This window comes from Mesocricetus auratus, unplaced genomic scaffold (genome assembly GCF_017639785.1).
Source record: "Mesocricetus auratus isolate SY011 unplaced genomic scaffold, BCM_Maur_2.0 Super-Scaffold_100010, whole genome shotgun sequence".
In the NCBI taxonomy this organism is placed as follows: Eukaryota; Metazoa; Chordata; class Mammalia; order Rodentia; family Cricetidae; genus Mesocricetus; species Mesocricetus auratus.
In genome coordinates, this window is record NW_024429194.1 from 64118905 (window position 1) to 64134769 (window position 15865).

The 15865-nt window shown below is 42.6% G+C and overlaps 1 protein-coding gene across 2 annotated transcripts; it reads left to right on the forward strand.

Annotated features, from left to right (window-relative positions):
- Nucleotides 1-11354: 11354 nt before the first annotated feature.
- On the forward strand, nucleotides 11355-15386 carry LOC121142864 (keratin, type II cytoskeletal 6A-like). 2 transcript variants are annotated; one of them, XM_040753772.1, is made up of 9 exons: nucleotides 11355-11892; nucleotides 12285-12499; nucleotides 12806-12866; nucleotides 13021-13116; nucleotides 13293-13457; nucleotides 13860-13985; nucleotides 14114-14334; nucleotides 14545-14579; nucleotides 14682-15386. In XM_040753772.1, exons 1-9 carry the CDS (start codon nucleotides 11389-11391, stop codon nucleotides 14912-14914), a joined length of 1656 nt encoding a protein of 551 aa, XP_040609706.1. In that variant the 5' UTR covers nucleotides 11355-11388; the 3' UTR covers nucleotides 14915-15386. The 2 variants fall into 2 exon arrangements, with proteins under 2 accessions (XP_040609706.1, XP_040609705.1); XM_040753771.1 differs by having other exon boundaries at nucleotides 14545-15386.
- Nucleotides 15387-15865: the final 479 nt, after the last annotated feature.

Below are 15865 nucleotides of genomic sequence, written 5' to 3' on the forward strand. Positions count from 1 at the left end.
GTCCCCTCTGCTCTTTCCTTTCTTGAAATTGCTAAATAAAGCAGATTTATAACATAATGTTTTTTTTCCACTTGTGTTTTTTGTGACAAAGTGTTTTATATAGAAACTCTGCAACCTTGCTAGATAAGGCACCAATTCTTTCTTTTTTATAGTTTGGGAATCTCATATGAGCATAGAATGTGATCTGAGGGGACCTACCCCTTATCTACCCTACCAATTCCCAAACTAACCCCTTCCCCTTTCATTCTGAATTTATACAGTACCTCTTGCTTTATTTTTTCCATTGTCATGGTATAAGGCAATCTAAAGGAGCATGACCCCTTTCATGGGCCACAATCCTGAAGAAAATTAATCTTTCCACGAGTAGTGATCAACATCCAAATCTTCTCAGCAAGACAGGCCTTTTTGAGCTTGTCCCTATTCCATGCTGGGATTTTTGCTGCGTCCATCTCCTGCGTGTCTTGTGCACTTAGTCACAGCCACGGTGAGGTTGTGTGGACAACAGCCTTCTCATGTCCAGTATGCTCTTCCACTGCCAATGTTCACTACCCATTGCTCTTACAATCTTCCCTCTCTGTTCTGCAATGATCCCTGAGCCTGCATGACCATGAGGGGTGATGCATCTGTCCCTTTAGAGCTGAACCTTGAACTGTCTCTTATTCTCTGCATGGTGACCAGTCTGGGTGTCTGTGGTGGCACCATATATTGTAAAAAGAAGCTTCTATGATTCAACTTTTGATATGCACTCATCTATGGGTATAAAGATATGAACTTAATGGACTGATTTTTATTATGTTAATTTAACAGAATAATCATAATAGTTTCTCCCCTATGGCCTAAGACCAAGGCAGTCACCTGGTTTCGGTCCATTTTCATACCAAGCGTATGTTCTCTCTTGCGGCATGGCCCTTAGATGCAATCTTGAAGTGGATGGTTATTCCCATGACATGAATACCCTTACTGTCCCACCCTGCCAGCCCAATCTTTACTGAAGCTCACAGGAATCACAGCAGGGTAAGAGTGTGGAATACGTTTCCCATATTGGAGCCAATAGAACTTTCTACCACTATAAAGCTATCCAGTGGGTATAAACCTACCAGGTCCAAAATTTCTCAGTGTTTTTGACTCCATGTGGTTATCTCCATATAATCTAACCACCAAGTTCTGAAGGATAGAGCAATGTCCACAGCCTGTAATTTTTCAGATTTTCCAAAACAAGTTGAATAACTGTAACCCTTGCCTGTAGCTAGTTTTTCTAGTTGATAGCCAATAGAGCCCAAGGAAGCCACTGCCCCCTATTAGAGGGGACAGCATTTCAGCTCCTTGGATATGTGTCTATGGGTGTACTTTAGGAGTCTTTAACAGTAGAAGGCTTCTATATGGCATTTTCAAAATCTTTCCTGTTGGTTGTCACTTGCAGTATTCCCGTTTGTTTCCTGCCCTCAAATCCCCTGCCCCATTTAATCCTTCCTGATGCACTGTTCTCCTTTCCCCATCTGAACCACCTGCATCTGTCCCTCCATGCTTGAAATCCTTCCACAACTCGCTTCTATCTTCTGGATTCTATGAGTACTCTAATTTCAGTATACACTTCTAAACATTCATCTCTGGTATCCACATAGGAAAGGCCACTGGGTTATCTCCTACAAAAGGATCACTACAAATATCTCAGTGTCAAAAAATATTATTTATATTAAACTTGCCAAAGGTAGAATTCACAAAACACCAAGCTTCACACAAGGATACTTGCAACCCTCTTAGACACACAGAATCACTAAGACATATGCTTCCCAAGGCGAGGTGCAACGCCAGCTTAGAAACTTCTCCTGTGTGAGAGGGTCACATTCAAGAAGGCAGGATCTTTCCTCCAGGATACCAAGAGGAGGGGCATCAGGTCTCACAAAAGAGAAGACAGGATCCTGACAAGTGTGGCTAACAGAGACTGCTCTGCGAAAAGCAGAAAACAGCCCAGGGCTCCAGCCCTGCTCCCCAGGCACAGGAGCGAAACTAACAAGCACAAGGGCAGCCAGGTGGCCCTGGAAAAACTGACTGGCAGATTTCACTGCATGGTTCTCACGAGCCTTAACACATCAAGGGATCCAGTGTTAGTGTCACTCCTCTGCATGCTGAGCTGGCTGTGAAGAAATCCATTTTGCCACCTGTACTGGCTGGTTTTGTGTGTCAACATGACACAAGCTGGAATCACAAGAGAAGGAGCCTCAGTTGAGGAAATGCCTCTAGGAGATCCAGCTTTAAAGCATTTTCTTAATTAGTGATTGATGGGAGAGGCCCTGCCCGTGGTGGGTGGTGCAAACCATGAGGAGCAAGCCAGTAAGCTGCACTCCTCCATGGCCTCTGCACTGACTCCTGCCTGCAGGTTCCTGCCCTGCTTGAGTTCCTGTCCTGACCTCCTACAGTAAAGAACAATACTGAACCCTGAACTAATACAGCCCCACACACATCTCAGAGTGCTGGACCTAGGCTTCATCTTAAGATGGCAACTTGTGTACTCATCATCTTAAGAAGGAAACTCAGCTACTATGGTGACCTGAAAGCAAAGGACCTGTGAATGCCCTCCCACTAAGGGGACACAGGACAGGCACTTATGAGAGGAGACTTAGTCATGTACCCACTGAAAAATGCAAGGATTAGGGACCCATGTTTTGAAGGGCGTGGCAGTCAGTGGCTTTTTACCCACTGTGAGGAAGCAAGCCTGTCACCTGAGGATTAACTGCAGAGCCCAAGGACATTGCACGAAAAGATCAGGAATGAAGACAATGCCAAGGATATACTACATCCAGATAGCAATAAAGAAAAAAATGAATGAGCATGGCCCCACGGTTCAAAACGAGTGGACATAGTCAACAGAGGAAGCATTAGCATCCATGCATGCGAGGAGGGAGCTGAGATAGAAACCTGAATACATATACAACTATGCAATTAAAATAAACTAGGTCATCCCCCAAATACAGGACAAAATATTGATATGCAAATACAAGAGACATTTAGAATCTCAAATAAATATGACTAACAAAGAACTTTTCCAAGTCACATTCTAATTAAAATACCACAGCTGTAGAACAAAGAAACAATATTAAAATATATGAGACCAAAATCACTAATTCACAAGAGCAAACTCATCAAAGTAATATCATATTTTTATTGACCTGTAAAATTCAGAAAAGCATGGGCTCATATATATACACTCATCTACATGTATATATGCACACATAAATAAGTATATAAACATATGTTATATGTATTTACCCTCACATTTTATATATGCATATATGTAGTTTAATATATGCATATGTGTTTTTTGAATTAGGCTTTCAGTGTATCCTGGTTGACCTGCCAATTGTTAAGTAACAGGATGTCCAAGTGCTGGAATTACAGGTTGTGTGTCACCGTGCCTATTTGGAATGAGATATTGAAAGCCCTGCAAATAAATAACTGGCAACAGAGTTACTACATCCAGAAAAGTTATCTTTCACAGAATGATGGAGAAATAATGGCACTCTAAGATAACCACATCCTGAAACAGTTCATAACCCTTTAGCCAACATCCAAAGGATACTTAAAGGAACTGCATACAAAGAGAAGCAAGACAACCACAGACACAAGAGCCCAGAAGAAATTAAGCATCTTGAGAAGAACCATGAGCAAATGAGAGAAAGGAAAGAACCAGACATGTTCAACTCAGCAATTAAGGACCTCCTCAAAATGAGTAAAGCTTTAAAGAAGAACAAATAGTATTGAATCAATCAAGACAGTGACAGCAAATTAATGGAGTGAGTAATGATGCCTCAATGATGACCGTGATTATAAATTGTCTTAGCTTTCCAATTAAAAGATGCAGAGTAGTTGATAAAAAAAACTGGGGCTTGTAGAGATGACTCAGAGGCTAAAAACGCATACTGCTCTTGCAGAACTGAGGTTTGGGTCCCAGCACCCACACTGGGCCCCACGAGCATTGCATGCACACTCACAGACCATCCACATGCATATATTTCAATAAAATAAATATTACAGAAAGATTGCATCCCATCTTAATAAGAATGACTGTCATCAAGGAGGTAAACTCCAACAGTGCTGGTGAGGACACCAGAGGAGCCCTTCAGTCTTGCTGGTGACACACTACTGTGGCCCTCAGTGTGACTGTGCCTGATAATCGGAAATGGGCCTAGCATAAGTTTCAGGCATACACAGAAAAGAATTTAAGTAAGCATAGCAGAACACATGCAAGTCCATATATATTTTGAATTCTTCTCCACAGTCAAGATATGGACTCAGTGTCAATGTCCATCAGATGATGAATGATGAAGAAAAGGTGATACATAAACTGTGAGGTTGTAGACAACCATAAGGAAACAAATTATAACATTGGGCAAGAGAAGAAATGCAACTAGAGTACATTATGAGAAGTGAAATAAACAAGAAACATGAAAACAAAGTATCGCATGCCTTCTTGCATATGTGGAATAGATGCATACTTACATCCATGTGAATGCACGTGTTTTTAAAGGAGACAGAGAGATAGAGAGACATGTCAGTTCACCATACATAGAAACACATTTTACCTCAAGCCCCACTGGACACACCTAGCAGGATCCCGGAAGAATTCCTTAACAGGATGCACACAGACACCATATCCTCCTAAGAACCAGAGATGGCAACAGAAACCAAGGAACAAAACACCCTCACAACAAAGTCAAGACCAGATATCAACACCTTGAATTACAATACTCATAAACCAAGATGCCTAGATGCCAGCACAAAAACACAATCAACAACTGTCATGACAACGTGTCTCCACCAGAGCCAGGATCCCAACACAGTAGGCCCTGAGAAGTGGAACATGGCTGAAGCACACGATGAAGACCTTAAGACAGACTCTACAGATGTGATAGAGGTCTTCAAGAGGAAATACTCAGTCCTTTAAAGAAACCGATGGAACACAAACAAACAGGAGAAGGAGATGAATAAAACAGTTCAGGACCTAAAAGTGGAAATAGATTCAATAAAGAAAACCCTAACTCAGGGAAATCTGGAAAGAAAAAATTTGGAAATCAGACAGGAATCTAAGAGGCGAGCCTCACCAACAGAATACAAAAGGTAGAAGAGAAAATCTCAGGCATTGAAGACATGATAGAAGAAACAGATATCTTGCTGAAAAAAAGTTAAATGATTAAATCCTAGCAGAAAAGAATCAGCACATCTGGGACACCATGAAAAGATCAAATCTATGTATAATGGGAATAGAGGAATGAGAAGAAACCCACATCAAATGCACAGAAAACATTTCAACAAAATCATGGAAAAATTTCCTAACCTGAAGAAGGAGATGCCTTCCACAAGAAGTATACAGAGCACAAAAAATAATAGTTCAGGAAAGAAATTCTTCTCAGCACATAAGAGTCAAAATACTAAACGTAAACATCAACACCAACAAAATATTATTAATATCTGCAAGAGAAGAATACTAACATATAACGGAAGACCTATGAGAATAGCACCTGATTTCTTATTGGATACTCCAAAAGCCAGAAGGGTCTACTACTCCAAGAGACTGCAGGTGCCATACTATGCTATTGTACCCAGTAAAACTTCCAATCACAATGGACAGACAAATTAAGATACCTCACGATGAAACCAAATTTATGCAATATCTATCTACAAATTCAGTCCTACAGAAGACACTAAAAGGCAAACTCCAGCCTAAAGAGTTAAACCACATCCAAGAAAAGACAAGGAATACATAATCCCACACCAGCAAATCAAAAGAGTGGAAACACACACACATACACACACACACACACACACACACCACCACCACTACACCACACCACACCACTAAAACACACAGCCAAATAAGAGGAATAAAAATATCACTGCTCACTGTTAACTCTCAACATCATCTCCCCAACCTCAGATACAGAATGGATGCAAAAACAGGTTCTGTTCCTTTGCTGCATTCAAGAAACACACTTTAACATCAAGGACAGACATCACCTCAGGGTACAGAGATAGAAAAAGGGTATCCAAAAAATGGACACAAGAAAAAGCTGATGCAGCCATTTTAATATATTGCAAAAATAGACTTCAACCCAAAACAAATCAGAAGAGATAAGGAAGGGCATACATACTTATCAGAGGAAAAATCCACCAAGAGGGCACTTCGATTATTATTTTTTCCTCAACTATCACCTTTTATTCCACTTGTGTGAATGTCCAGGTTAGTACAATTCATAGACAGGATGTAAAATAAGCCGTGTAAAATATGAGGAACATGGATCATCTCGAGAAACTTCTAACCAGTTCGAGGCTTCTTTTGGAAATCACAGAAATATCCAGTGGTTAGATGCAGGTTTGTCATTTAGTACCCCTCTGTACCCTTTAAAGAGGAGAATTCTATACTATGTGCACTTTTCCACTTTTAAACACATTAAAGGAATTCCTAGATTGAGAAGACCCACGGCTGAGTTCACCCTCAGGACCCCATAGACTCATATATTTAATCAGTGCAGATTCTAAGTGAAAGGATGCTTGTACTATTTCAATGGTTTGTGTACCTGGTCCCATGCTTTGTGGACAGATCTCTTGGTGGACATAGAGGTGCCCATGACTCACATGGTTAGGTACTGACCTAAGTAAATCACCAGTCTGAACCTTCTGCTACCATTGGTACAACTTTTAAAATACGCAGATGACTGGGCTTAACTCAGCTTGTGACATGACAGAACCTGCAGGCAGTACTATTGTTCCAAGATTCTGAACAAGATGGAGTTGGCAAGACCCATCGGAAAAAAGAGTAAATACCATAATTCCTCAGTCTGAGGCTTGATATTCCCTTTGATATCTATGACCCCATCTGGAAACATTCCAAATTCTCTTTTATTTCTTCTTCTTCTTTTCCCCTTGTTTTATTGCTTTTGTTCTTTCAAGACAGGGTTTCTCTATATAAGTGTCCTGGCCGTCCTGGAACTCACCTCTAGACCAGGCTGGCCTTGAACTCACAGAGATCCACCTGTCTTGGCCTACCTACAAGTGCTGGGATTAAAAGTGTGTGCCACCATTGCCCTGCCCAGATACTCATAATTGCTTAACATATAGTCAAATCTTGTAAATGAGCAGCTCACTGAGTTAGAGGCCCCTTGGGACAAGAACAGCCATCTTAGCACCTTGTGTATTCATTCCAAAATTAGCCCCAGTGAATTATTTGCCTGTTGATCTTGAGCAGAGATCAGCATTCTTACTAAAATATAACGGATACAGAAGGAACCACTCGGGCAGCTACAGAGGCGCTTTTCTTTCCCAAGGAATGGGCCTGGTTTGTTGCCGCTGCTGCTGGTGTTTTCCGTTGCTGTTCAGGTCACTGACCCAACGAGAGGCAAAGCAGCATTAAAAACATCAACTGGCTAAGGTTAGGCCAGAGGAGTAGGACATTCCCCATTGCATGTTCTTTCTCCCTTTGGGAAACCCAGCTCTGCCTTTTTCTTTCCTCTATTCAAACTTTAATTCTTTAATAGCTTCTGTTAAGGACATAGCATTTCTTAATATCTATGTACAAAACACCAGGCCAGCCAAGTCGTAAAAGAAACACTGCTAGTGCTGAAATCACATATTTACCCTCACATATTGACAGTAGGAGACTTCATTTCCCGACTCTGTTCAAAAGACAGACAAAACCTAAATGATAAATGCTGGAGCTAACAGACTTCATAAGCCAAATTTACAGATGAAGTCACCCAAACCAAAAAAAAAAAAAAAGAAACAAAACAAAACAACAAAAAACCAAAACCTTTTTCTCAGTACTTCATATAACTTTCTTCAAAACTTACTCAGGCACACAAAGCAGGTCTCAATAGATACAAGAAAAGTGAAATAACCCCCCTGGATCCTATATGACCACCTTGATTCAAAGCTGGATACCAACAACAGAAGTCGTAGAATTCTTACACATTCATTGGCCACTGAAAATCTCACTACTGAATTAAAAATGTGTTAAGAAGGAAATTAAAGATTTCTAGAATTTTATGAAGTGGAATACACAACACATCCAAAACATGGGGTGCAGTGAAAGCCATTCTAAGAGGCAAGTTCACAGCACTGAGGGCCTACATAAAAAAAAATTGGATAGATTTTAACATTACACCTTAAATCTCTAGGCCAGAAAGAAGAAACCACACACTAAATGACAAGAAATAATCAAATTCAGGGCTGAAGTCAATAAAGTACAAATAAACAAATATTGTGAAGAAACAAAGATGTAAAGAGTTGGTACTTTGAGAAAATGAAAACAATTGAGAAACCCTTATCCAAAATAACTAGAAGTCAGAGAGTGAATATCAGAATCTAACCATGACAAGGCAGACAACAGACAATGAGCAACTCCATAGAATCTAAGCACATATTTTAAAACCAATCCTCCACCAATTTGGAAAAATCTAAAAGATGTTGATAATTTTCTCAAGACATACCACTTACCAATGTTTAATTAACATCTCATAAGTCATTTAAGCACACCTGTAAACTCAGTGAAATAGTAGCAGTCAATAAAATTGTCCAACCAAAACAAAGCCCAGGCCTGATGGGTTTTACATCAGAATTCTACCAGAATTTGAAGTAAGAGTTAACGCCAATATTCCTCAAATTATTCCACAAAATAGAAACAGAGGAAATGTTGCCCAATTGATTTATGAGACCACAGTTATCCTGATACCCAAACCACGTAAAAACCCTACCAAAAAACGGAATTAAGGAACAATTTCCCTTATGAACATCAGTGCAGACTTTCTCATAAAGTACGTGCAAATCAAATTGAAAAGCACATCAAAAGATCATCATGATCAAACAGACTTAGTCACAGACATGCAGAGCTAGTTCAACATATGTAAATGAATAAATGAAATCTACCATTTAGACAAACTGAAAAACAGAAATCATGGGTTCTCATCATTACTTGCAGAAAAGACCTTTGCCAAAACCTACAAAGTAAAAGTCCTGGAGATATTATGAATACAGGGAACATACCTCAACATAATAAAAGCAGTTTACATCAAGTCCACAGCCAACATCAACTGAAATGAAGAGAAAAATCAAATAATTTCCACTGAAATCAGGAACAGGACAAGGTTGTCTACTTTCTGCAGACCTATTCAATATAGTACATGAAGTCTTAGGTAGAGCAATAAGGTAACTGAAGGAGATCAAGGGGATATAAACTGGAAAGGAAAAAGTCAAAGTATCTCCATTTGCAGTGTAATTAACAGTGTAATTGAGTTACCCTAAACACCCACATGGAATCTCCTCCAGCTGATAAACACCATCAGCAAGTGGTTGTACACAAGATGAACTCACAAATCTGTTCCCTTCCCATATAAAAATGACAAACCACCTGAGAAAGAAATCAGGAAAACAGCACTTTTCTCAATAGCCTTGAATGACAAGAAATATAAAACTCTAACCCAGGAAGTAAAAAACTTGTATGATATGAAGTTTAAAGTATTGAAGAAGATACCAGGAAGATGGAAAGATCTCCCAAGTACATGGATCAGTAGGATAGATAAAATAAGAATGCCCATCCTACCAAACACAATATACAGATTCAATGCAATCCCAACAATATTCCAATACAATTGTTCACAGATTTTGACAGGAATGCTTTCAGCTTCATGTGGAAACAGAAAAAAACCAGGATAGTTAAAGGTATCCTGAAAAATACAAGACCTCAGGATGTATGACCATCCCTGAAATGATTGAATATCTCTCATTAAGATCCATGATGTGCTGGGTGGTGGTGCATGTGTTCAATCACAACACCCAGAAGACAGAGGCAGGCAGATCTCTGTAAGCTCAAGACAGTCTAGTGTACAAGAGCTAGTTCCAGGACAGTCTCCAAAAGCCACAGAGAAGCCCTGTCTCAAAAAAGCAAAAAAATCATGATTTAAGTACTATCAGTTTATAGAACATGTGGCAGACACAGTAGCCTGTTGAAGCAAACACCAGAATCAATCAAGTAGAAAAAAACATCTAAAACACTAAGAAGTACAGTTAATCTGGATTCCTTAACAAACTAGGTATTAAGAGAGAGGCTGGAGAGATGACTCAGCAGTTAAGAGCACTGTCTGCTCTTGAGGAGGACCAGGGTTCAAATCCCAGCTCCTATATGGTGGCTCACAGCTTACAACCTTCTGGTAACTCTAGGGGATCAGACTCACTCTTCTGGCCTCCAGGGGAACCAGGCACACTAGCTGTTCACAGACATTCAGTCAGGCAAAGCACCTATAAGCACTTTTTTAGTGACTATGTGAACTATTTTAAGGGCTATGACCCATATAAAACATGATTTAAATGTATTTACAAATTTCAACATTCAAAATATTTCAAAAATTCTACTAACAAGGGTAGTTAAAAATTAGCCATTTCTGTTGTTATATTACCTTATTCATGTATAGGACTATATTATGTGTAACTTGTGTATGTCAGTGCCCTCAAGGTCAGAAGAAGACATTGAGTTATAGATGCTTGTGACTTCCATTTGGATGCTGGGAACTAAAGTCAGCTCTTCTGAAAGAGCAACAAGTACCGTTTACCAGTGAGCAGTCTTTACATTCCCTTGAATAATTTTAATCTAAATATGTATATGTGTGTGTGTGTGTAAAGATATATGGTAATTTTCTACATAGCTACGAAGGAGCCTAAGTTTAGATATAATATTGGCTTAATTACAGAAGAAATTAGATCTGAGATCCACTTTGAAATATTATATCGGTGGTGAGTGAATTGAGTGGAAATATGAAAACAATAAGACTGGCTGTGAGCTGTTTGTCATAAAGCTGGTGAAAGAGGTGTGGAACAAATATTTGGTTGACTTTTGTGTCTGTTTGAAATAGCATCTAAAGGAAAACAGGTTATAGTTCATGTTCCTAGTAATTGAAAGCCAACGAAGAGCTTTCTGTAGGTGTAAGACACTTTCTGTTGGCATAAGAAGACACTTGGTCTCCATATCTCCATGAAAGACAGGAGCAGTCAGGGAGCAGAGATGCTCAGCAGGACCTGAAGAACCTAATTCGGTGAGTAACTGAGATAGAGTGAATTAAGGACTGATTTACTGTACTCAGATTAAGTCAAAACTAGAGGTTGGAGCATTTACCCTGTCTAAAGGAACCCCAAACCACAACCTCAATATTTCATAACATTTTTAATAATCTAGGTGTGACCTTGCATTGTGTAAAGCCCTGCACTTCCCAGTCTGCAAGCTGACCTTTAGGAATGAGCAAGACCATCTAGACCATATATAAGCAGCTGCCCAGAGCCTGTCACCCTCATCTGCCCAGCTCTGGCCTGCAGTACCTCAACTTCACAGACTTCTCATCTCCAGGAACCATGTCTACCAAAACCACCACGAGGAGTCAAACCAGCCACCGTGGCTTCAGTGCCAGCTCAGCCAGAGTGCCAGGGCTCAACCGTTCTGGCTTCAGCAGTGTGTCTGTGTGCCGCTCCCGGGGCAGTGGTGGCTCTGGGGCTGTGTGTGGAGGAGCTGGCTTTGGCAGCAGGAGCCTCTATGGTGTGGGGAGCTCCAAGAGGATCTCCATCGGAGGGGGCAGCTGCGGCATTGGAGGGGGCTATGGCAGCCGAGTTGGAGGAGGCTTCAGCTTTGGAGGAGCCAGCAGTGGCTTTGGCTTCGGTGGTGGAGCTGGCTTTGGTGGTGGCTATGGGGGCGCTGGTTTCCCCGTGTGCCCCCCTGGAGGCATCCAAGAGGTCACCGTTAACCAGAGCCTCCTCACCCCTCTGAACCTGCAAATCGACCCCACCATCCAGCGCGTGAGGACCGAGGAGCGTGAGCAGATCAAGACCCTCAACAACAAGTTCGCCTCCTTCATCGACAAGGTGAGGCATGGTTCTTCCTAGAGCAGCCTATGCGGGAGCAGCTCTGGAGGAATGCCCAAGACATAGGGTGTCTGACTCAGGTGGGCTTAGATAAGCTCAGGCCTCACCTAGAAGAAGAAAGTACTGAGGGAGAAGTCTCTACAGGGTAGTTTGGGAGACATCCCAGTCACACTAAACTGAACCACAATCCAGAGTGCCTCTTCTCGGCCCTGCCTTAGAGCTCTGCCTTCCTCAGAGGGGTGATTTTTGGAGCCTCACTCTGGTTTGTCTCTCTCAGACCCGGGGGCCTGACACTGCATACACTAAATGGGTTTAGGCAGACTGCCTGGGACAGGCGCCACACTAATGTAGGGTCAATGAAGACTGATATTCAAATTTCTGCTCACATCCAGGTGTGGTTTCTGAAGCAACAGAATAAGATCTTGGACACCAAGTGGACCCTGCTTCAGGAGCAGGGCACAAAGCCCATGAGGGATGATTTGGAGGAATTGTTTGAGCACTATATCAGCACCCTCAGGAGAGAGACAGACTACATCCTTGGGCAGAGGGGCCACCTGGACTCAGAGCTGAGGAACATGCAGAATACAGTGGAGGACTACAAGAACAAGTGAGTTAAAAAGAAAAGAGAAGAAGAAGTCAGGATTTCAAAGGTCATGATTATGCAGATTCAAATTTGGATATAGACTCCATAAATTAAAGGAGGTAGGCCAGTATGATAATATGGCACATTATTGCAAAGAACAACAGACTAAGACCTTGGAGGGTCACAGGAGGCTTGGGGAGAGAAAACAAATGAATTATTTGGTGTGATTTGGATGTGTTGCATTTATGGACATTGGGGCTGGGTCACAAGGTGCCTTAGATTCCATCTATCCACTGGCTACAATGTGCTACACCCTCCCTCTTATCATAGATATGAAGATGAAATCCACAAGCGTACTGCAGCAGAGAATGAATTTGTGACCCTGAAGAAGGTGAGCTGACTAAGTCACAGGGATGGCTTCTCTGATGATGGAGAGAAATGATTTCCATGTCTGGTCCATTCCAGAACATGGTTGCCAGGGGACAGAGGAAAGGGGACAGGGCAAGAGAGTTAATCTGATTCCTTGTTGTTGGTGATTGCATCAGGATGTAGATGTGGCCTGCATGAATAAGGTTGAACTGCAAGCCAAGGCAGACAGTCTGGCAGATGAGATCAACTTCCTGAGAACTGTCTTTGATGCAGTAAGTCACCCCTGTATCTCTCTGTCTCTGTCTCTGTCTCTGTCTCTGTCTCTCTCCTCCCTCTTACACTCTATCCCCATTCCCATTACTTTCCCCTGAGCAAGCTGAGAGTGGGATGTTGGGAGCATCTGGAATCCTCACATCCAAAGCTGATGCTGCCTCTTTCTGTTCTGTAGGAACTGTCTCAGATGCAAACTCACATCTCAGACACATCTGTGGTCCTCTCCATGGACAACAACCGCAGCCTGGACCTGGACAGCATCATTGCTGAGGTCAAGGCCCAATATGAGGAGATTGCTCAGAGGAGCCGGGCTGAGGCTGAGTCCTGGTACCAGGCAAAAGTGAGTATTGAATTAGAGGCTGATGAGGAATATCTGGGACCCACAATGAATTTCATAAGTTCTGATGTCATAGGCGATTAGAGATGTACTAAGTAGAAACAACCCCTCTTACAGCTAATGGACCTTGCACTTGCCTTACAGAATTGTATTGTAATCCAAGGCTCAAAAGAACCCAGAGGTAGAAAGAAAGTTTCCATAAATGGTTTCCAGTTCTCCTTGCTTGAGCTCTACTTGGAATAAGGGTCCTCATGAGATTACACAGAACATTTTCAGTTCCCATGTTCTCCCACAGCTTCTCCTGAGGAAAAGCCTTTACACCAGTGACAGTGCAGGTCACTTAGAAATGAATTTGTTTTTGCATGCAAAACTCACACAAATATTATCTCTTTGACTGACCTTCAGTATGAGGAGCTGCAGGTCACAGCAGGAAGACACGGGGACAACCTGCGCAACACCAAGCAGGAGATAGCAGAGATCAACCACATGATCCAGAGGCTGAGATCTGAGATTGACCACGTCAAGAAGCAGGTGGGATAGACAGGAAATGCCAAAGATTGGTGTCCTTTGTTTTCTGTTCTCTAGACTCTAACTTACTGGAAGCAAAGATCTGGGGCTCAGCCTCTTGAGTTTGTAATTCTTGCTCTCTCTCTGCCCAGTGTGCCAACCTGCAGGCTGCCATCGATGAGGCTGAGCAGCGTGGGGAGATGGCCCTCAAGGATGCCAGGGGCAAGCTGGAAGGGCTGGAGGACGCCCTGCAGAAGGCCAAACAGGACATGGCCAGGCTGCTGAAGGAGTACCAGGAGCTCATGAATGTCAAGCTGGCCCTTGATGTGGAGATCGCCACCTACAGGAAGCTGCTGGAAGGAGAGGAGTGCAGGTGAGTGCTCACCCCTCCTCCAGCCCCTGCAGACACCTTCTGATGCCAGGCACTGAGCACAAGATGAGGGAGCACTAGCTGTGGCCTCAATGGTTACCTTCAGGAACCACTAGACCAGGGGATTCTCTTTCAACTGTCACCAGACTGAGGATTACCATGGGGACTGAGGTCTTGTCTCCCTAGTTCTTACCTGCCCTGTTCCTCTTCCAGGCTGAATGGTGAAGGCGTTGGACCAGTCAACATCTGTAAGTACTATGTTTGCCCACTTGCCCGACCCCTGCCTTGTGCCTGTCTCACTGGACGGCGTGGGCTCACCGTGACCCTTGTCCCCTCTGCCTCCCTCACAGCTGTGGTGCAGTCCACCGTGTCCAGCGGCTATGGCAGTGCAGGTGGTGCCAGCGGCAGCTTGGGCCTGGGAGGAGGCAGCAGCTACTCCTACAGCAGCAGCCATGGCCTTGGAGGTGGCTTCAGTTCTGGCAGTGGCAGAGGCATCAGTGGTGGCCTCAGCTCCTCTGGTGGCAGCTCTTCCACCATCAAGTACACCACCACCTCCTCCAGCAGGAAGAGCTACAGGCACTGAGTCCCTGCCACCAGAGCCTGTCCCTGATCCCTGCTCCCCTGCCTGCAGAGCCCTGTGCTCAGGGGCTGTCCTTGCTGACCTTTCACCTCTGCTCTCTGGTTAGGGCTGAGGGCTGAGTCCTTGTTGCTTCTCTGTCTCTACCCTATGGGTCCCTGTTATTCATCCCCTGCTTGTCACCCTCTGACTTCACATCATGACTCACTCACAATCAGTGCCACAAATTGTTGGTAGGTTTTCAGGCTCCTGCTACCCTAGCTTTGTCTCTGAGGCTGGCTGTGAAAGGGTGTCTCTGTCCCTGTCATTCCAGAAATCATTGTTGTGTCCTACTCAACTAAACCAGAGATTCCCTTTAGTTTCCTATGTGGTGATCCTGCCCGGCTGTAACTGATAGCACAAGTCAAGACCATGTGGTATATGAAGTCTGTGCTCTTTGCTTTCTTGAAATTGCTAAATAAACTAGGTTTATACCATATTGACTTTTTCATTATATTTTTCTGTAGCAAATTATTTTAGATAGAAATTCTGAATCCTGAACACATCAGCCTTTTTACAGTATTTTTACTGCTCATTTTCCAACATGTATATGTCTTCATTGGTAAATTTATACTTCACATTCTGCTAAAATTTAATATATTGTAAATTAAAATAAAAATGCATCCATTTTCCTCTTCATTTTCCACCCCCCCCAGCTCCTCCCAGATACCATTACTCCAAACCCTCCCATTGGTCCTCCATTCTCAAATTGATAGCCCTTGGAGAGAGCCTGTATTTCCTTCATTTTCATATGATAAATAATTTTAATGTATCTATTCCCCCATGTGCTTCACTCCCCTTTTTAGATATAGGTAACAAATGTGAGTTCAATGTTCCTTCTCATATGAGTTGCCTTCTTGTCCATGAGAACAAGTATCTGGCATACTGTTAGTGTATTCTGGGTTTTAACAGCCCTTA